The 23,002-nt window shown below is 37.4% G+C and overlaps 1 protein-coding gene across 1 annotated transcript in view; it reads right to left on the bottom strand.

The window, feature by feature from the left end:
- Positions 1–11,765: 11,765 nt before the first annotated feature.
- LOC105740865 (zinc finger protein 709-like) overlaps positions 11,766–23,002 on the bottom strand; it is a 31,381-nt gene continuing 20,144 nt past the window's right edge. The window contains 4 exon segments of the mRNA XM_012512670.2: positions 11,766–11,922; positions 11,924–13,795; positions 15,550–15,610; positions 15,808–15,934. Coding sequence (XP_012368124.2) covers positions 11,862–11,922; positions 11,924–13,795; positions 15,550–15,610; positions 15,808–15,934 — 2,121 coding nt within the window. The 3' untranslated portion in view covers positions 11,766–11,861.

Here is a 23,002-nt window from a genome sequence, read left to right as displayed (position 1 = left end):
GTTTGTTTGTTTTGCAGAACTGGGGATTGAACTCAGGCTCTTGCACTTGCCAGGCAATCACTTACCTACTGAGCCATCTCTCCAGCCCCTAAATAGCAGAAGGATTTTTTTTTTTTGAGGCCTGAAGATGCCTTGAGGGCATTTCTGGTTTCCTGTGAGAAACTGGGTTCAAACCAGAGCATCTTGAGCCTGACTGCTTTGTTTAAGCAGGCACTTAAACAACTGAGCTAATAGACCGGCCCCCTTCAGAAGGATTTTTTTTTTTCTCTGAATGCCTTCAGGGCAGGTTTGGCTGGCTTGAGTTGTGGGGATCGAACCAGCCACCTGCTTTGTTGGAGCAGCCACTTAAAGAACTGAGCTAAGGGGCAGTCCCCCAGCAGAAAGAAATGCTTCAAAGGGAAAGGGGCACAGGGCAAGAGGAAAGAAAGGAAAAAGAATAAAAGAAAAATGGATTAAATTGAAACAAAAGCACTGTAAATAGGAACAGGGGTTGAAAGGAGGGGTAGTGGAGAGAAAGAAACTAAGATATACACAGGTATAAAATTCCCTATGATGGATGTGATCATTATGTACATCTAAATTGTATCATCTAACTTCATAATTTTTAAACTCCTTACCTATCTTCTCAAGTCCATTAACTTCATGAACAAACTGAGGGCAAAGACTCTTCTAAACCACATTCACGTGACAGTCAAAACCACACAGTAAGCAAAGTTAATATTTTTTATGGCTTTGTGGATGCTATAGTCCTTCCAAAATCATTGCAATGTTTATCCTACTTCATTTGCCTTTACTGCCTCACAAAAGGTGTGTCATAAATATTTTAAGAAAATCACAATAAATCCTTAGTCCATCGATGGGATTATATTCCAGTGAGGCCTAATTTACATACTGCTAAATTACTGAGACCTTTAAAATATAATGGGGAAGACTTTTTTCTACCAAACTTTAATTATAATTAAATATATGATAGCAATATATGAAATATTGCATAGGAAATTACTTTTCTATTAGCATTTACCTTCACACAATTTCTAATATATTGGGCACATCTATTCTCCTGATGATTGGATTTAAACTATTGCAAATAAAGAGAAATTAAATTTCCAATTTTATTATTAAAATTGTGAGTGTGTTCAGTGATTTAATAAACAGTATTTGATACTGAAGATGATCTGGTCATTGTATTTACATAATTAAAAAGAAAAGTTTGTAGACCATGATTCTTTTTTACTAAAGTTAAATAAAAATTTTAAAAGCACGCAAATCCTAAAAGAAATAACTCTCATAATCTTTTCTCTCAAATCATTTCATACAAAATAACTAGAAAGTAATCTAATGGTGTTGATGTTGGTTAAAGCCCTACATTTCACCATACCAGAAGTTTAAATGAAAATCAAATTTGAAGCATACTTATTAACATAAACAAAAGAATACACTTACAACATATGAATTTTAGAAATGAAATATATTTAGATACATATTCAGTGAAAATACTGAGCTTACTAATGGTTGTGCCAACATATCTCATGCCTGTTCAATGCAACTGTGAGAATTTTATTTAATTTAAAATGATCATGAGTCCACAATGCTGGCACAGGTTACTGATTTTATTTTGTCATGTTTGTACCTGCAAACAACAAACATAATCATTTTCATTCCCATTACTTTCATTTCCTCCTGGCATGTCTCCTCTTTTTTTTATTTTCTCCCTTCTTTCACTTTTGTTTTTATTGATGTAAGTTGCAAACACTTAACAATCCCTAATGTTTGCCTGTTTCCAATTTCTTTCTTCTCACATTATTATTGCTGCAGTATGTTTTAATATTTTCATTCATTTCTTTTTAAAAAATTTATATATTTGGTACAGGGCCTCACTAAGCAGCTGGAATGCACAGTGATCCTCCTGTTTTCAGCGTCCCCAGTGCTGGGAGTACAGGCATGTGCCACCACACCTGGGTCTCTGTGGCTGGTTCAGCGTGCCAGGGGGCAGGCCTGGTGCAGCATGTGGTGATGGGGATCAAACCCTGGTCCCTTTGCTTGCCTAAGCAGGCACTTAGTTCGCTGAGCTATCTCACTGGCCTCATTTATTTCAATCATTGCATGTTATTGCTATTTTTCGTATTGATATACCCACAGCATAAACTGAAGAAATTCATCTCTTACACATACACATAATGAATGTTCTCTAAAGTTTTTGTAGAATTCATTGGTTCATCTGTTGGGATCTAGTTTTGCTGGTTTTTTTTTCTTTTTTGATGGTGGTGGTAATTTTAAATTAGTTCTTTAACTTACTGATATTGGGTTGTTTAGAAGTTTTGTGTCTTGATTAAACATGGCAATTCAGATGCACCCAGGAATCTATTTGTCCTGTTTTCCATCTTAGTTAAAAACTTTTCATTTTCTTTATAAAATTCCAAAGGGTACAATTTTATTTCATCTTTCAGAGTCATTTCTTTGATTCCTTATGTTGATTTATGAGCTGACTATTTTTTGCTGTGATCTTTGTCATTTCCTCCCTCATACAAGATTTTGGCTTGAGTTATTTTCTGGAAATTTGAGTTTCAATATTAGGCTATTTGAGCTCCCTCAGTTTTCCTGATGTGGGAATTCATGGATATAATTTTCCTTCATAGGACTGCTTTCATAGAAACCCTTAAGTTTCGGTATGTTGTATTGGCATAAAATTAGAAAGAGGAAGCTAAAGTCCCCCATTACAATTATGTTAGTGCCGATTTCATTTTTCATCGTTCTAAATATTTGTTTTATATAGTTAGGTCCAATATATTTGGTGCACATATATGTATGATTCTTGTGTCTTCCTCTTTGAATTTTTCTTTAACAAGTATTTAGTTATCTTCTTTGTCTCTCTTGATCAGACATTGTTTCAACTTTACATTGTCTGCCAATGGAATTGTACCACTGTTTTTTTTTGTTTTTTTTTTTTTTTTTCTGGTTTTTTCTTTTTCCATCCTTTGACTTTCAATCTGTGAATTTTTTTCTTTAGTTAAATGTTATTCTTCACGGAGCATACTCATGCATCTTTTTTCTTTCTCTATTCTCTCTGTCCTTTTTGATTGGTAATTGAAAGCATTTACATTTGTGGTTATAACACAATAAACCATATGTATGAACTTGCCCTTGCCATATTATTTTGCTGTTTCAATTCCCTCTCTTCCCCTGTCTGTTTGCTTTACCTGATGGATTCTTTCCACTGGTGTTCAGTGAAGTGTAGTCTTTTTCTTTATCTCTTTCTGATATAACCTTCAGATATTTTGTACTGTTGTCTTATTTCTCCATTGATTTTGAAAGGTATTTCTATGGGATTCATCTGTCTGTGTAGGAGTTTGTGTTCAAGACTTGAAATACTTTACTGGTAGTTCCAACTAAGGGTTTGTTTTGAGAAATGTTCTGTGATTCTTATGGGTTTCCATTTATAAATTTGTTTCTCTTCTCTAACAGTTTTTAATATTCTGCTCATGTGAATATATGGACTCTTTTTTTTTTTCTTTCATCTTTTTGAGACAGGGTTTCACTGTGCACTTTGGGCTGGCCTTAAACACCCTTTATATCCAAGTCTGGCATGGAATTAACAGTAATTCTTTGTTCCTCAGTCTTCTGAGTACTATCATTAAAGGCAGGCACCACCATGTCTGTCTCTGGAATCTTTATTATGTTCTTTGATGTAGATTTATTTTGGTCATGACTGACTGCAGTTCTATATGCATCATTTATGTGTGTCAAATTGTTTTTCTATGCTTGGGAAATTTTCTGCCATCACTTGCCCAAATAGGTTTTTTGAATGTTTATTGTGCTGACTCCTGCATTTTCATTGACTCAATCCATCTTGTTATTTTTCTTGGCGACATCTTGCAGCCATTGAACTGTTGTTTTTGGTACCACACTATTTTAAAGAAATCTTTCTTTTTTATGATTGTTAACATCAATCCTGTCTTCTAGATCTGATTTTCTGCCCTCATTTTGTTATATTGTATATGATTTCAGTACAGCTTTAATATCCTGGATATCTATTTTATGGAATCAATGAAATAGATTCAAATAGATACCAGTGCATTAAAAACTCTATTGATTCCATTGTCTTCCTATGCTGGGCATTCATGGTATCTATCATTTTACTAAGGTCCTGTGTTGTATTTTTTTAAATTGATATCTTTTATAGATTCACCAATCATGTTCTTTATTATGGTCATCAATTCTAAAGTTAAGTAACAAATTACTTCAATTTATTTTCTTGAATCTCCTTTGTTTGCTCTATTATTTTTAATGTTACCACTTTAGAGATTCCAGGTGAGTGGCTATTGAATTGTTCCACCTCATTTCTCCTTGTGTTCTCCTTTAGTAAGTTGGTAGTCTGAGGTTGCATGTTGCGTCCAAGTTATCTCATTTTCTATTTCTTCAGTTTGATTTCTGCAATGATTCTTTAAAATTATTTGCTTTATATTATTACTTGTAATATCAAGAAACCTTAGGTAATAACTACTTCTCAGAGATGTCTTCCAATTGTAGCTGGCTTTTGGGTATTGAGTGTGAGTAACATCCTACCTCTTCAATGTATAGACAATAAGAAATTTCTGTAAATTTTGCCTAGCCCCTGCTTCTTCAGCTCTCTCCTTATCATATTGTTTATGACACTCCAATAAACTCAGTCTTGGCATACAAGGAAGAAAAACCAATTAGAAAAATTAAAGTAATGCAATCAGTACTAGAGGAACATCAAACACACCCTAGAGATCATGTGTTTCTAAATTTTACCGGTTGGGGCTGGGGAGATAGCTCAACAGAATAAGAACTTGCCTGGCAAGCACAAGGTCCTGAGTTCAATCCCTGGTACCATACCAAAAAAAGAAAAAAGCTTCCTTCCACAGGGGGATATAAATGAAGGTCCATTCTGTAGTGAAAAAAAACATATGTCTGTATATACAAAATAGGATATACAGCTACTTTGTCTTAGTTCAATGAGAAGAAAGATTTATACTAAAAATGTTTAGACAAGATATCATGTCTGCATCTTGTACTCTGAATAACTACTATGAAGACAACAATATGCAATGTTATTAATTATTGTAACTGTCCTACTAACCTGTTTTGAAACTGTCTCATTGTTATTTCTGTCTCAATAAAATTAATAAAAAATTTTACCAGTAAACTTAATAATAAAAAGCTTGTATTGTAAATATTTCAACACTGGTTTGAATAGTGATAGTAATATGAAGTAGAGATCGCTTGCTTGTGGTGGTAAGAAGTAGAAATGAGTTGCAGGGAACTTAGCCACATGTTCTATGGTATAAACATCTGACACTGAATTCTGCAGAGTATTAAATTGATAAATTATCTCAAATATTTTATACAGTAGACACAATTTTAGATGAAAATACACAACTTAGAACTAATTTACATGTCAAAGCATGATTAAGGTATAGCAAGTACACAATGTGCATTGCATTCTGAATATTTAATTAATTTCCCACTTATTTATCATTTTACCTTAGGGAGATAGCAGTATAACCACTATGGCATTAGAGTAAGAACACTGTAAAATACATTTTACAAAACATTTAGCTGTCCCCCCAACCTTCAACAATTCACTATATTTGAAATCTCAGGAACGTATCACACAGAACTGATCAAACAAACCACACAGAATTTGTTAAATATCACCCTTCCCTTACCCTCTGCCCCCAGCATACTCCTTTAGGGTAGTACAGGCAGGGAAGACCTAACTATTGGGAGAAATCCCTAACACTTTTTAAGGTAGAATTCTGGCTAGTCCAAAAGGGTTCCTTCTTTTAAGGGTTTCAGGAAAACAGACACTGCAACTTTATTAGTATTGGTGATATTTGTTGGGAGCAAATTCAGCTCCAGGAGTTGCACGGTTAAAAGCAGGAGGGGTTTCACCAATTGGCCCAATTCCTTCCATCCTAGCAGCCTGGCCAAAGTGTTCACTTGTTGGTGGCCTCAATCCCAAGGTTCCATCGGGCATCATGTGGCGCTCCTGGAGAAGCTGGGGTATCAGCTGGCACCACAGCAGGAGGGGGTATGGTGCCTTTGTTGTTTATAACACCTCCCATAGCCATTTGACCCATCCGTATTTCTTGTTCTCATGCATCTGGAAAGGTTCCTTTGAATCCTTCCTGCTGTCACTTCATCATCTCTTCTGGTTGCGTCCACATTTCCTCTTCACGGTGCCTATGCTCTTCTTCCTTCCTGAGCTCCAGCTGCTTTCATTTTTTGGACGTCTTGGTTATGCAGCTCTTCCATTCTCTGAAGTTCTTCTTGGCATCTCATCAAATCCTGCCTCATCACATAACCTGGTGCTCGTGGCAAGCATTCTCCATCTCCAGCTTCTCACAGGCTTCCTCGATGTTGCCATCCACTTGATCCTGCTGCTGCTTCTCCATCTCAGTACCTTCCAGCGCATGACACATTCATATTCAAAGGAGCCAGGCTGTGCAAATCTAGCTCTTGCTCCTTATGAAATTACTGGTTCTTTATAACAAGCTTTTCTGGAAGTCCTTCTTCATCATCTAACTGGTCCATAGGCTCCATAGTCATGGGCTGAGGAAATGTGGTTAGTAGGAAAGCCCTTAACTGCATCTGTCCAGAGCTTTCCATGCAGCTGGCTTCCCTGAGAACTCAACATGCCTTTTCCTGAGAGTCTTCCTCGATCATCCACAATGACAGCAGCCCTTTCCACCTGGCCAAACACATAAAAGGCTACTTCCAGTAGTTGTTGAACACGTACTGAGAAAAGTTTCAGACTGTAAGGGATGCACTATGGCAGGCAGAGCACACATGCAGTTGTTTTCTACAGAGAGGCATACTACCCAGCTCCACTTTGGCGATCTCTGCAAGAGTTCATGTTTCCAAGCAGATAAAGCCAAAGCCTTTATCTTTATGAATGAAAACTTCTGCTTTCTCATATTTCTCAAATAGTTTCTTCATTTCCTCAGTGACATCAGAGGGAAGATTGCCCACAAAGAGGCAGCTATGTTGGGTAAATATCTTCTCTCCTGGTTTCTTAAACTTCTTCAGGTCAATAGTCAAACATTCATTTTGGCTCTGGGCCTGTTGCCCATTTGCAGGTACTGGTGGAGGTGGTGATGGTGGCTGCTGCTGCGGCTGTTGCTGCTGCTGGTGGTGGTGGTGATACTGACGATGTTTCCTTGGAGTCTGGTTCTGCTTCTCCAAGTTAAACATCTTATTGTTCTGCATTGTTATACCCTCAATTTGACTGAAGACAGCAAAGTGCCTCCAGTCCTAACTTTGACTTCACCAATACCAACAGTCCTCTCCGCAGAATTATGGCGACACTACCCAGGCTCCACCTTCCCAAGGAAAGATTTATTTCACTTTCTTTCTTTTTTTTTTTTTTTGGCGGAACCGGGATTGAACTCAGGCCCTTGCGCTTGCCAGGGAAGCGCTTATTCCACTGAGCCATCTCCCCGGCCCCCTATTTCACTTTCTTAGGTTAAAAAATAATTAATTCCCAAAGACAATGACATGGCTAGCATCATGGAATAGGATAAAGGCATTTGCCTCATGATATACAATAACAATCATTCTCCTAAAAACAAACAAACAACTGACAAAACCACTATTGACCAAATTCCTCTGTCCATGTTGTCAGTGATAAATCTTCATCATTGTACTTTTTGAAGCAATTACTTGAGATCATTAACTGAGTGTGCCAATTCAAGCAAGAATGCCTAAGTTGGAAAAGAATAGTTCTGTGTAGAAGACCCATAATAAGGAGGATTGCTGTAAGAAAAGGATAAAAGAGGGAAGAAAAGGAAAATTTGCTTTTCTTCCATGGAAAGTCAGTTTTCACCTTTGCCTTAGATGCTGTCTCCTGGCTTCCAGCGCAGACACTTTATCCTTCAGCACAGACCATTCAGACTTCAATCACACACCATTCAGCCTCCTGATAGCAACTGTGATAGACACTACCGTGAGCTCCAGGCATTCAACTGGATGAATCAGATCTCCAGCTCCTGGACAGACTTTTTGCACTCTTCCACCTTTGACTGTGAGTGGTCACTGTATGTCAATCTTTTAAATGTATTTGTGTACTTTCTATTAAATTTTTCTGTCTAGTAAGTACTCACTGATACAGACTTTAATACCGTGAGTAGCTCTAGAGAAACACAATTGCAAAGATGAAATTGTTTAATGGCTTTCAAGATTCCTGGATTTGGATAATTTGATGATATCTAAAGATGCTGTGGTGTGTCTTTCTAGTACAGTGGGGTACACTAATAGACCTTGTTGTGAACTGTTTAAAACAATACAATGTAGGTCCAATTGATTGCTCTAGTATGCCACTTATAAAAAGGAAGGAATTCAGCTTCAAAGGGTATCTGAAGTAAAGGTAAGGCTCTAATTGGAACAGAATAGGATCCAATAAACTGGGATGGAAATGTTTAGGTGGATCCTGATGGGGCTGAGTCTTGCAATTCTAGACTCTCAGATCGTTTTGCCAGAGGAAGCGGTCTCCATACCCTTCAGCTCAGTATTATCTCATCCACCAAGTCATAAGTTGTTCTTGCACAATAACAATCTATTACTAAATGGAAACTGTATATATGATTGAGATAGAGCAGGTCCAGAGGGTAGAAATTACTTGAGAAAATTCCTCAGATGCCCATGGATCCCATACCTACTATATCACCCTCTTTTTCAAACACACATCTCATGGTTTGTACCATAAATTCAGTTGTTACGAAAAAAATCACTTTATAGATGCCCGTCCATATTATACAAGCACCACCTACAAATGCCGAAGCATTACAAGCTCTTTCCAGGACATCCCTGTTTAACACTGGTGAAAGGAATTCTTCAAAGTGGACCAACTTTGGGTAGGGCACTCATAATATATTTTGTTTTGTAGGAAAATGGCCAGATATGCAGCTGTACACTGACTCAAGGGCTGTAGCCAATAGTCTACTTGGGTTTCAGAAATGTGGAGGAACTAAGTGCAAAACTGACAGAGATATTTGTGGGTAAAAGATATGAACAGAATTCTCTGTGTAGTCGGATGTAAATACATTTGTATTCTCTAGAAAGGCTCACCAAATATGATCTCAGCCAAAGAGGACTTTAACAACCAACTGGATAAGCTGACCCATTCTGTAATAATAAACTTTTCACTTAACACTGACTTTTCATTGCCCAATGGGCTTATGAATGGACTCAGCAGGTTGCCATGAATGGCAGTTAGGCATACTCAGCGACACAGAATACCACTAACGAAAACTGGCTACCACTACTGCTGTATGTTCACTATGGCAGCAGCACAGACCAACATTTTTCCCTAATATGGAAATATTTCCTGGGTGGTCAGCCTTCAGCATGGTGGAATTTAGATTATATTGGACTGCTTCCACCATGCAAGAGGCGTGCTTTGTCATTATTGATGGAGATAATTTTTATATATATGAACTGATCTTTCCTACATGTCATACTTCTGGCAAAACATCTATCCATGTTTTTACATCATGCCTTATCTGCCATTGTGGAACTCTACACAGAATTGACTCTGACCTCAGGCAATACATTGGATGCCCAAATAGTGTGATGATGTCACTGCTCGTGCATCGCAATGATCTTGCCATGTTCCTCACCATAAATAGAAGCTGGATTAACACAAAATTGGAATGATCTTTTTAAGTCACAGCTGCAGCACCAGTTAGGTAACAATAGCTTGCAGGCCAGGAACAAAGTTCTTCAAAAGGCTGTTTATGCTTTCAGCCAGCATTGACTATATGGTAGTGTTTCCCACACCCAGAATTCATGGGCCCAGGAATGAATTACTCAGTGTTACCCAGTGATATATATTGACAAAAATGTGTGCCCTGTTCTCAGAATCTCATGTTTTTTCCAGTCTAGAAAGAAGTCTTAGTCTTAGTTCCAGTGTGAGTGCGTGTGTGCATGCGTGCATGTTTGAAGACTTTCTCTTTGTCATTCTGGTCTCCTTACAACTTTGAAGAAACTAAAGAGTCATCGCATTTAAGAGAGGTGAGTGTTATATATAAGAAAAAGTATATTATTACTCCACAATGGAAGAAAAAATATATCTGCAGTTCAGGAGTTCCCTTCGTGTCTTCTAGTATTGCCATGCTGTTATTAAAGTCAAAGGGAAACTGTAACAACCCAACACAGGAGGAACATAAAATGGGCCACAGCCTTCAAAAATGAAGGTGGGGTCATCACATCAGGAAAAGCACAAGGTCTGTGGAGTTGCTTCCTGCAAGCCAAGGAATACAGAATGAGTCTTATAAGTAGTTCTAAATAAGAGATATGGCCCCATGATTAGTTATCTTTGGATTTGGAGAATATGGTTTAAAGTAGTGTGTATAGTTGTGAAATTGAAGTTGTCAGGGGGTGGTGACAGTTATGCTCAACTAATGTTGCCCAGTGAATTATGGATGTGGAAGACCTACCTTACAAAGGATTGTGGCCAGAAGGCTTACTTATATTTCAGTGGAGGAGCTTCAGTGTTTACTGTCACATTGGAAGGCATCTCCTGGTTGCTAGTAAAACTCTTCAGCCTCGAAGTCAGACCATTTCGTCTTCTGGCACAGGCTATTTGGTCTGCAGACACAGACTCACATTGGATACTACATTGGGCTCCAGATCTTGAACTGGATTTTTTTGCTATCCAGAGCAAAGGCACCTTTTGCACTCTCCTATATCACTGTGTGTGCACAGTGATTGTAAGCCGATCTTATAAACTCATACATACTTGTGTATCTCACACTGAAACTGTTTCTCTACTAAGCACTGACTGATACAGTACTACAACTCCTGATACACTTTATTAAATAAGGCCTGGTCCAACTGATGTCTCACAATCAGAATCTCACAACTCTGTAGTTTAATTTTTGGTATAAATTGTGGTAAAACCCACCACCAAATCAAAAGCCATAATAATATAAACATGAACTACAATGTTGATGTTAAAACAAAATTGCATGTAAATCATAGCATTGTCTTCAACATGAAAGTAAAATATATCAAATTACATGCTTTATATAATCACGTTGGGCTATATGCAGGTATCTAGTTAGAAAGTAAAAAAAAAAAAAAACTTGTCAATTTACAAGTTCTGTATAAAAAAATGAACTTGTTGTCATATCTCTAAATATGCATACATCTACATATACAACATCATGTTCAAAATTATCTTTTTGTATACAGATTGTAAAGTGTACACACCAAGAAAATTGCAATAAAAGCAAATGGGAAATCTCAATTAAAAACCATAAAACATATATTTTTAGCAACCCATATCTCCTTATAGTAAAAACAAAACTAAGTAATACTAACTTTACTTGGAAGTGAGAAATTTCAATTCCCTTTTTTTATTAGAAGATACTATATATTATGTTAAAAGACAATGGCTTACATAAAAATATATTAATAGTTTCTAGTAAAGACTACAGATACATACTCCAGTTACTTACAAGTGATTCACTAAAAAACACATAAAGAATATATACTAGGATATTTACATCTCGCAGTGTATTTTCTGGAAAACCCGTAAGAAATACTGACATCAGAGTTTCCATTTCTATGTATACAGGGCTCCATTGCATAAGGAATTTCCACAATTTTTTTAAAAAATGCCTTCATATTTAGGACCACTCACAACTCTAACGTTTTTTGGTAGTTGATTTTAAAAAAGTATTCATTGAATTTTTTTAAATAAAAAATGCTTTGTTTATATACATATGGGTCATCAACAGTGTGGGATCTTTGTATATGAGGACCTACTAGAAAGTCTTTGTTCCAATGGCTCACATACATATGGTTTTCCCCGTGAGATCGTGTTCATGTATGTTCTAAGAGTTCTTTGTAGTGAATATCTTCCCACACTGCTTGCACACATACAGTTTTTCCCCTGTGACTTGTTTGGTGTCTTTGACAAGATTGATGTGTAGTGAATGCCTTTCCACATTGCTTGCACACGTAAGGTTTCTCGCCACTGTGTGATCTTTCATGTATTTGACAAAACTGGTGTGTAGTGAATGCCTTCCCACATTGCTTGCATGCATAAGGTTTTTCCCCAGTGTGAGTTCTTTCATGTCTTTTATAATTACTCCTTATACTGAATGCTTTTCCACATTCCTTGCACACATAAGGTTTCTCACCAGAGTGAGTTATTTCATGTCTTTGACATAACTGGTGTGTACTGAATGCCTTCCCACATTGTTTGCATGCATAAGGTTTCTCCCCTGTGTGAGTTCTTTCATGTATGTTACAAGAATTCTTTGCAGTGAATGCCTTCCCACACTGTTTGCACAAATAAGGTTTCTCTCCTGTGTGAGTTCTTTCATGTATTAGACAAGATTGGTGTGTAGTGAATGCCTTCCCACATTGCTTGCACACATATGGTTTCTCCCCTGTGTGAGTTCTTTCATGTATGTTGTAGGAACTCTTAGTAGTGAATGCCTTCCCACATTGTTTGCACACATAAGGTTTCTCCCCAGTATGACATGTTTCATGTCTTTGACAAGATTGGTGTGTAGTAAATGATTTCCCACACTGCTTGCATACATAAGGCTTCTCCCCAGTGTGACTTCTTTCATGTATTTGACAAGATTGGTGTGTGATGAAAGCCTTCCCACATTGCTTGCACACATAAGGCTTTTCTCCTGTGTGAGTTTTTTCATGTATATTGTAAGAATTCTTTGCAGTAAATGCTTTCCCACATTGCTTGCACACATAAGGTTTCTCCCCAGTATGTGTTCTTTCATGGACCCGAAAAGATTGGTGTGTACTGAATGCCTTCCCACATTGCTTGCACATGTAAGGTTTCTCTCCAGTGTGAGTTCTTTCATGTATTTGGCAAGACCGGTGAGTACTGAATGCCTTCCCACATTGCTTGCACATGTAAGGTTTCTCCCCAGTGTGAATTTTTTCATGAATAATAGAATAACTCCTAGTAGTGAATGCTTTTCCACATTGCTTACACACATAGGGTTTCTCCCCAGTGTGATTTCTTTCATGTACTTGACAATAACTGCGTCTGGTGAAACCTTTCCCACAGTATTTACATACATAAGGTTTCTCCCCTTTGTGAGTACTTTCATAGCTTTGACAGTGAATGTATCTGCTGAGTGATTTCCCAAACTGCTTACATACATATGGTTTCATGCCAGTGTGACTACTTTCATGTCTTTGGGAGCAACTGTGTGTATGAAATGCTTTTCCACACTGTTTAAATACAGAGGGTTTTTCCTCTATCTGAATCCTTTCAAGAATTTTACAACTTTGAGTATTGAAGGTATTTCCATATTGCTTGCATACATATGGTTTCTTCTCAGTGTGAACTATGTCATGGATTTGTAAACCACTGGGGGTGATGGAGGATTTCACACTTTTCTGACGAAAAATGGTCTTCTCTCCTGGGTGAGTTCTTTCACTAAGTTCAGAGTAGGCTTTCTGACATTGCCGATATTGACAGGATTTCTCTCCAGGCTTTATCTTTGCCTGCTTCTGAAAGGACTGAAAGGCACTGCAGGTTTTGCCGTGTTCATTGCATTTACTCAGCTTGTCATCAAATCCCAAATACTCATGTGGCTTCTCTCCAGGATGATGTACAATGGGTACATTTAGTGATAAATGCCCAATCAGAAGTTCTCTATAAATAAGACTTCCAGGTAGCTTTAAAGCAGCTCGCTTCATGTCCATATTAGCATCTGGAGTCTGAAGCAATATGTTTTCATGTTGATTGAAAGTTGTATATCGACAGCATTTTGCTACCTCTTCATTGCTATAAAGAAATAAAGTATCAATCACAATTAAATGTCTCTGTATCAATAATTTACCATTAGTTCTGGTTTGATGATTGCTAAGAAATTTTCAGAATGAATATGCTGAATGCCCTGGAAGATACCTCCAAATATCCATTTTACAAAGGATGGTATATATTTGAGAATTTTAAATTGGTATATGTCAGCAATGCATAAGGCGACATTTCATTCAAATCAATGATACACTAATATGTGTATCACATATTAATCATTTTTGACAACTTTACTCCATAGCTCTCTTCCTCTATCACTTTGTAATTTTGTACCTTAATGTACATCTTAGGTCTCATATAAAATGAAACTCTTGATAATTTATTTTCTGTGTTTGACTTATTTCATTTAAAATTATGAGGTAAAGTCCCATCTTTTTTCCTTTTTTTTTATAAGAAGATACGGTATTCTTTTTTTTTTTTTTTTTTTGGCTGAATACATACAGCACATTTTTGTTGCTGTTGTTGTTTTTCAGTGCTGAGAAACAAAGGTCTGAAAAATAAAATACATTTGTAGAACTTTGTTTTATGTTTTGAGAGAGTTTCTCATTGATCATCCATTTCATCAGGTTGAACTTCATGGTGTCATTCACCTGGCTTAGCTCACCAGAGTGCTGGGATTATAAGAAGGCTCCACCATGCTGAGTCTGTCCCACATTCTCTTTTTCCATGCAAATAATGGTTGACAACTAGGCTCTTTCCACAGCTTAGGTATTGTGAATTATTTCCATAACTTAGCTACTGTGAAAACTCAGGCAAACCCTGCTTTGGGCATAAGTACATATGTATTACTAAGATATGATACTTTTAAATGCTTTCAGAATATACATAGGGAATTCTGCCTGTATCAGATGCAAACTTTTATTTTTGTTCTTGAGACAAGTCTCTATTGAATATAAAAATAGTTCTGCTTTATATTCTTACCAGTAATTTTTGAGGGTGCATTCTAAGAACTTTAAAACATGAATATACACAATTCTATGGAGAATTTTTCAAGCATCTATTATTTCACTAGCATTCATGGGCATTTAGAATGTTGCTTCGAAGTAAACAGTTTTGTTTTTTTTAATATTTATTTATTTATTTATTTTGTGTGTGTGTATATGTGTGTGTGTGTGTGTGTGTGTGTGTGTGTGTGTGTGGCCAGCTCAGCCCACCAGGGGGCGGGGCTGGCTGGCATGTGGTGCTGGGGGATTGAACCTCGGTCCCTGTGCGTTGCTTAGCCTAGCTTGTTCTAAGTAGGTGCTTTAGACCACTGAGCCATCTCACCAGCCCTAAACAGTTTTTTAGATAACATATATCTCATTTCATATGAATACAGAAAAAATAACTTGAAGGTGAGTTCCTGCCAAAGTTCAAGATTTATTCTTTTCCTTTATGCTTACACACAATACCTAAATGCAACTTCATAGATTTACATGATGTTGATCATGAAAGAATTTTTTATACCAGTGTATGAGACAATGTCTCTTGTGGCACAATGTCACTAAAAGCTTAGTTTCCTACATTGGAATACTTCTGTACTCAGTTATCAAATTTTTCTGTGAGATGAAATAAATTTGAACATGGCCTGATTTGTAGAGTCTCCTTATAATATTTCTGCTTAGACATGGACTCCTGAAAATTACTGTTTTACTTTTTTTGGACCAGGGATCAAACTCAGGACCTTGAGCTTGCCAGGCAGGTGCATTCTGACCCTGTTTTTCCTTATGAATGGAAATTACCTTAGATTTCTCAAGTAATTTTTGTATTCTTCTTCCATTTGCTGACTGTCCCAAGTCCTTCCTGTATTGTAGCCATAGAAATACAAAAAGTCACTGTATCAATATAAAAATTAGCAGTTAGCAGTTACATTCATAGAATAATGTAAACAGGATTGACATAGTGTTCAAAATATTTTTACAGTCTATTCAATGAATTTGACCATCAGCAAGAACCAATGCTCTTTCACTGTATATATAAGAAAATCCTGTCATTCTTACCTATAGCACTTATAGTCCTAAATGTTTCCCACATCACATCTCCATAGAGCCTCTTCTGGGCTGGATTCAGCAGAGCCCACTCTTCGTTGGTGAAGGTCACTGTTACATCCTCCATGGTCACTGCCTCCTAAATAATCACATACATATTTCCTGAAAGAATGTTGACTCTCATACCCTGAGAACATGAACTTCTCTTGTAAAAGCTGAATTTACAAGCTTTTACAATTGTAAAAGCTCGTTCTGGTTGTTGCTTCAGATATAAATTCCATGTCTTTGTTCGTACATCCACGTGTAGTCAGTTTCACATACAACTGTGATGTTAGGCTGCTTCTCTCTGATAGAGATTAGTAGCAGTGGTCTTCTGGCAGCTTCAGAGACTGAATTTGTGTACTGTTTCTAAAGCAGAGCTCATAGAGGCAGCCTGCAAATCACCATTCCCCTCAAAAAAATGCAGAAAAATATCTAACAACTACTTTTGAGGAACCATAGGTTGTATGTCTTCAAATATGATTATTCATGGAATGAAGACTTTTTTTTTTTAATATATTTGGTAAAGGCTCTCACTATGCAGTTTGGACTCATAGTTATCCTCCTGTTTTCAGTCAACCAGAACTGGGATTACAAGCATGTGACACCACACATGGTCTCATTCTTTTCTGTATTTTATAGGTAGCATTTTCAAATGTGAATCTGGTTTATTAGAAAGAAATCAACTGAACATTAAATGGGTATACACATTTTGTTTCTTATATACTTTTGGTTTTTCATACCAGAGAAACTATTTGATATTTTCATGTGTGTCCAATTTATTTTACTTTAGAATGCGATGTCAATGTCCACCTATTTAGCTAGATATGTTTCAAGCTTATCCTTCTTTATGGCAAAGTAATATTCCATTGTATAAAAAGTTCACACCCTATCCATTCACTAGTCTATGGACATCTGGGCTATTCTCAAGATTTCTCTATTACAAACTATGTAAGTATAAATGCGTGCGTGTGTGTGTGTGTGTGTGTGTGTGTGTGTTATGATGCTTTTAATTCTTTTGAGGCAAGAACAAAGAAAGAAATTGAAAAATTTGAGTCAAGTGGATTCTCCAGTTTTTGTTCTTTGAGGAATCTGAGAATAAAATGCTTAAATGAGCAGGACAGCAGTGAGGGATGGACAGAACAAAATATAAGGGGAAACAGGTATGAATTTGGAAATCTAGATTACATAGTCTTCTATTTTATCTACATAAATTGCATATTGAAAAGCAAAAGATAAACTTGAACGCCTTACAATTTCATAGGGAAATAAATTTTAGATATGAAAAAAACTTTCCCCAGAGGAAACAAGTTGCCATCAGTATTAGGAGAAATTAAAGACTGAAATCAGTGAGAAAGAAATAAAACAAGACCACATATTTGTTGGTATACAATATAAAGATATTGTATAAAGATGAATGAACACACACACACACACACACACACACACAAAAAGATGAATGAACACAATCTCTAAAATGACTCAAGAGAAACAATGAATATAAAACAAAACCAAATCAAAGAAAAATAAGGTGTAGAAGAACACAGTAGGACTTATGCAAGGTGGGAGAACCAACTGACACACTTCACACTCATCTCCTTTCCTTTCAAGTCTGCCAAAATCAACAGACCAATGAATTCTTCCCAGAGTCCAGAGAATACATGGTGTGATGATTCTTTCCTATAGATCTGATTATTAAGTGAAGTTGAAAAATCTTGAACCTCATGACCAATAGAATTGATGAGAATGTACTTTTCGTGTGATTCAGAATCAGCATCTGTGAATAGTGAGACAAAAAAGTCCCAAACTACTTCCCTGAGCAACCTCTATAATACTAATGTAAATCACATGGAAAGAAACGACAAGAACACTACTCATGGAAAGTCACACAAGGTCACCTGAGGAGAGGACACCAAAGAATGAGAGTGGTCAAAAATAAGGCTGGAAGAGTTTGAGTCAGGTAAGGAGTCTTATCACATATATGCTTTTATCCACTGCCCAATGCTGAAATGTTTTGAATACAGCACTGATTTTTATAGTCATTATCATTAAATCTCATGAAAAACTGAGAGTAAATCTTATACAAAATATTTAATACCAAATTACCAATAACAATGTTCTCATTCATTTATGTTTGTTTGCCTTTATATATGAACATTTGTACAAATGCCGAGTTGTTTTTTTTTTTTTTAATAACTGGTACAATAGTATTTTTTGTTATTCTATCAGAAATAGTAGTTTATTATTATCTTAAGTTACTTTTCTCTCATTGCTGGGACAAAATACCTGACATCCCAAATTAAGGAAGGAAGGGTTTATTTTGCTCAAAGTTGGTGGAGGCTTCAGTGTATACTCAGCTGGCTCCAAGGCAGAGCTGCAAACGGCAGAGAAAACAGCAAAGAGCCCAGGGAGAAGCAGCAGCTGTGGCAGCTAGTCAGCCTCTCTCCCCTCCTCACATCTTTATGCAGATTATCAGCCCCATGGCGGGTGGAGCACTCACACTCATAACGCCAGCATTGGATCAAGAATTTATCACAAACTCTAGAAGCCGTCCCATGACTGCATGAGGCTTTGGGGGGACAACAAGACAACAACCATAACAACTATCATTTGCAGAAACAAATCAATAGTAACATTTTTATACATGTGATAGATAACAAAGAATGCAAATCAGATGGAAATAACAGAAGCCCAGAGGCGGTGGAGGAAGGGAGTAAGATGCCTGAAATACGAACTTCCCTACAATGCCATGGCCACTAGAACATCCAACAGAGACCTTAAATCATCTCCTCATCATAGTAATGATATGTTAATCTCGTTTCATGCATCCCAATTCCAAATGTTAAAACCAAATGCCCACAATCAGTTGAGGTTTAACCTTTGATTTTTTCCTAATTTTCTGTAGAATTCAAATGGATTGTTTGCTGAGCACTAACCAATTCTACAACAACAACAAAATGGTTTTGCCCCAAATCAATTCACCATCCAAAATGACCAAAGTGTTGACAAATTCAGAGCACTGTCCTAGTGCACTGCTTCAAACGAAGAGTGCTGTCCAGGGAGTGTGATGTGTTTCACTCTAAGTCATCATTCTGACATTCTGAAAAGTCACACCACTAAAAGATCTGAATATATGGCCCCAAAGTGGTTCATGATGAAAAGAGAAGGGCATCTCTATGGTACAAAAAATTATGAGTCACAGATCATCTCCTCCACAATCTAGGGAAAATTTCACTTAAAAATTATGCTACCCATAGAACTAATCTCATATTTATAGATTCTTGTCTATGGCATCCAGTTTCCCAGAAAATCTTTCAAAATGACCCACGTATTGTCAATGAAAAATATCTTCAACATCATTTACATTACAATGAATAATGGATGTTTACTTCAACCAAGGGCTGTGATCCTACTTTGTAGTAGTGCTTGGTGACCACACCTAGACCATGCCACTCTGGGAGGCTGAAGTTAGAGGAAGACAGTGTCAAGTTCAGCCTGAGCTCCCTAGTAAGATCTACTATGAATATTTAAAATAATAAAGTCAAGCATTAAAAATAATAAAACCAAATATGGCTGTCTCTCAGAGTAAAAGTCTCGGTTTCAGTCTCTACTAACACATCCTCAGGGAAAAACCCTAGTGCTAGTGCTGATTTTTCTATTTTCCTTTATCCCCTTTATCCTACATTGCATGTAGTCCATGTTCCTTCCTACATAGAAATATTTTTGTGCCTCCCATTGATATGCATGCATATCTGCATTCAATGATTTGCCCCAGATGGAACTGGGTATGTCATCAAAGTCCCTACCTTATTCAGCATGTTCCTTTGTGAATGTTGTCTATAAACCATCAGTGAACGATAGCAACTCTGTGAACAAAGGTATTTTTTTCTCTGAACAAAAAACATGAATTATATGCAAATGTGAGGGTTCTATTTTAAGAGGTATAAAAATATGGGTTTAAAAGGCAGCCTACCCTTGGTCCTTTTTTTTCTTTCTAATGTGGAATAAGATGCTATTTAATTTTGTTCTTCCATAGCTAATATTTTTATGTATATGCTTTAATGACTTTTTTCTTTATAAGCAGTTTTGGACAATTTCATTTTTGTGCATCTTGGTATGATTTTATTTAAATGTCTTTGCAAAAGGTTCATTTTTCTTGAAAATGTGGTATTATAAGTTGAACTAAATTCAGAAATTTTAAATCTTTAAAAAAAAATGCTTAGGGGCCAGGGAGGTGGCTCAGTAGAATAAGCACTCGCCTGGCAAGCACAAGGGCCTGAGTTCAACCCCTGGTTCCACAAAAAAAAAAAAAAAAAAAAAGCTTGAAAAGTATTGTTTGAAGCAAGGTACAATTCCCCCATGACGAATGCTATCACTATGTATATATAAAATGTACCAATAAAAAAATTCAAGGAAAAAAAAAAAATAAAAGGCAGCCTGTCACAAAAACTGTCCCTTTTAGCATTACTTTCAACTTCCCTTATTTATATTGGGAAAAAGTCATCTAATTTTTGGCACTACAGTCTATAAGCTTACTGGTTAGTTTATTCATTTATTGTAGAGCTCTGAATATGAGAAAGGGGTTTTAGGATGGTTGGCAAAGGACCCAATAATGATTTGATCACAGGCAATGTTAAACAGTATTTTGCAAGTTTTATAATTTGTAAACGCCCTTTAATGACTTTAAGATTGGGTAAAAGTGGTTGGTAATTATGGAAATTACCATCATGACAACAAGCCCAGAATGGAGACTACAACTTGATTTGAGATCTCATATTTCAACTTCTAACAAATTTAGTATAATTAGATGCATTAGCCACTTTTCTACAACTGGAACAAAACATCCAACAAACTAAACCTTAAAAGATAGGGTTTACAAGGGCCTGAGTTCAATCCCTGGTTCCACAAAAAAAAAAAAAAAAAAAAAAAAAAAAAGTACGGTTTATGCTGACTCACTGTTTCAAAACATGTTCTTCTTGTTCTAATTTCAGGATGGCATGGCTAGGTGGGAATGGAGAAAAAGGTACTCAAACCAGGGCAGCAAGAAACAAGGAAAAGTAGGTAGGACAGACACAAATACACTTTTCCAGGCCAAGGCCCTAGTAACCCATCTCCAAAGTTGCCACCTAAGAGCACATTCTGATACTGAACTCGTCAGGGACTGCATCCATCCACTGAGAGACAGGGCCCAAGAAACCATCCAACTGGCCCAGATAGGAGACGTTTAGTGAACACTGTAGACACTGACTATCACACTTGCTGTGCTTCTGGGTTAAAAAAGAACACACAACACAGCCCAGTCTCACCCACACAGAAACCACATCATTCAGGAGCCTGTCCTCCACCCTCCTGCTCACTGCACAGCATGGGAAGAAGCGGGACTGCAGGTACTAAGCTGGGTGCATCAGGGCTCTGGCCATTGTACAATCAACTGTGCAATGCTTAGTTCCTGGAAGACAGCTGAGTCCCATCCCGAGGGCCAGAAAAGACCCAATGTGCACCAGAGAGTGTTGACTGATATTTTCAAAGATTTCCCTACTGATGCAGTGAGGCCCAAATCCTGCCAAAGCTGGTTTTGTTCACCTGCAACAAAACCCTGTGACTCTGGCAAAAATCACACTCCCATCTTTGCTCACTTCATCCTGCACAATCACCGTCTTTGATGTCTGCCTGACACTTCCCATACAACCACCCAGTAGACGCCACAGAGCAATCAGGCAGGGTCAGCCTGGGGGTCTCTGAGCAGCACTTTGTGGGCTTTCTACTTAGCTTCCCAATACAGATGATTCTAATCCCTGCCAGCAAGTCAGATCTGACCCTTTATAAAACCTAAACTCTTCTGCACTGTTTCAAGACTGGCCCATGTTTTGGCCACCGAGCCAGAGGGAGGACCAAGATAATACATTAGCTGCTTGAGTGGAGCCCAAATGACAGATTATAAACCAAATACTTCTAGGCTCATGCTCCCTTACAGAATATTGACTTGACCTGGGCAGTTGGATCACTGATTTTTTTTTTTTTTTTTTTTTTGGCTGAACCAGGGATTGAACTCAGGCCCTTGCGCTTGCCAGGGAAGCGCTTATTTGGATCACTGATTTGAAGCAAGATTTGCTTTAAGCTTTGCAGAGCTGCTTGTGAATCCTTACCCTACTCTAAGGATTCTTTCTTTTGTTGTCCCTGATGATGGGATCACAGACCTGCCACTCTCCATTCAGATGCAATGACACACAGAGAAAACCACAAAATCCAAGGAAGAATCTGGGTCTGGGCAACTGCGGAACACCTTGCAACAGAAGGAAAGCACCTAGATAGTCAGAGGGCAGAAAACTGACCCTTAGCTTCATGGCACAGACTTTCTCACGCATTATAGCTCAACCTAAACATCTACAGTAAGGAAAATACAAGCATGCCTGACAAGAACATGGTTATTTAGTAAATGAACAAATGATTATAATGCTAGCAATATTATAGAAAGTAATCCACGTGAAATTAAAGTTCTGCAGTGCCTCAGACAGGCAAGTACTTCAACCAAGGTTGCAAGGAAATCCAGGACTTTTTTATTTTTTTTATTTTTGGCAGAACCGGGGATTGAGCTCAGGCCCTTGCGCTTGCTACTGAGCTATCTCCAGTCCAAATCCAGGACTCTTTAACAACTAGTCAGAGCAGGAGGCCAGAACAAGACCTGCATTGCAGCCTTCTGTCTCTTCCCTGTGATGAGGCAGGAAACACCAGGAACTTGACGCAGAAATTTTTTCATGATACCTCCTTCTTCCTCCGTTTGAAAGTTTCTCCACTTTGGCAAAGTAATGTTCTGTCTCCAAAGTAATGCTCTTGAGTCAAGTGATGTTTAGACGCCTTTTATCACCTTTGTTGGTCTGACAGACGCCTAGGATATTAGGAAAGCTCACGTCTGAGTGTGTGTGAGAGATGCAAATGTAACAGCGAATACCAGAGACCATCCAAAGAAACTGCAAGATGCCATCTGGTGCCTGGCACCTTCGTCTCAGGCCCTTATCCTGCTGAAGGAGAGCTGGAGGTTGGGGATATATATAGCTCAGCAGCACAGTGCCTACTGGCAGACATAAGGTTGTGATTCCTGGTTAAAAAAAAAAAAAAAAAAGTTTTTTTTTTTTTTTTTTTTTTTTTTTTAATAACTGGTACAATAGTA

This window comes from Octodon degus, unplaced genomic scaffold (genome assembly GCF_000260255.1).
Source record: "Octodon degus isolate 3935 unplaced genomic scaffold, OctDeg1.0 scaffold00255, whole genome shotgun sequence".
NCBI lineage: Eukaryota > Metazoa > Chordata > Mammalia > Rodentia > Octodontidae > Octodon > Octodon degus.
The sequence above is the reverse complement of the archived record's forward strand: the minus strand, read 5'-3'. Positions and strand labels throughout refer to the sequence as shown.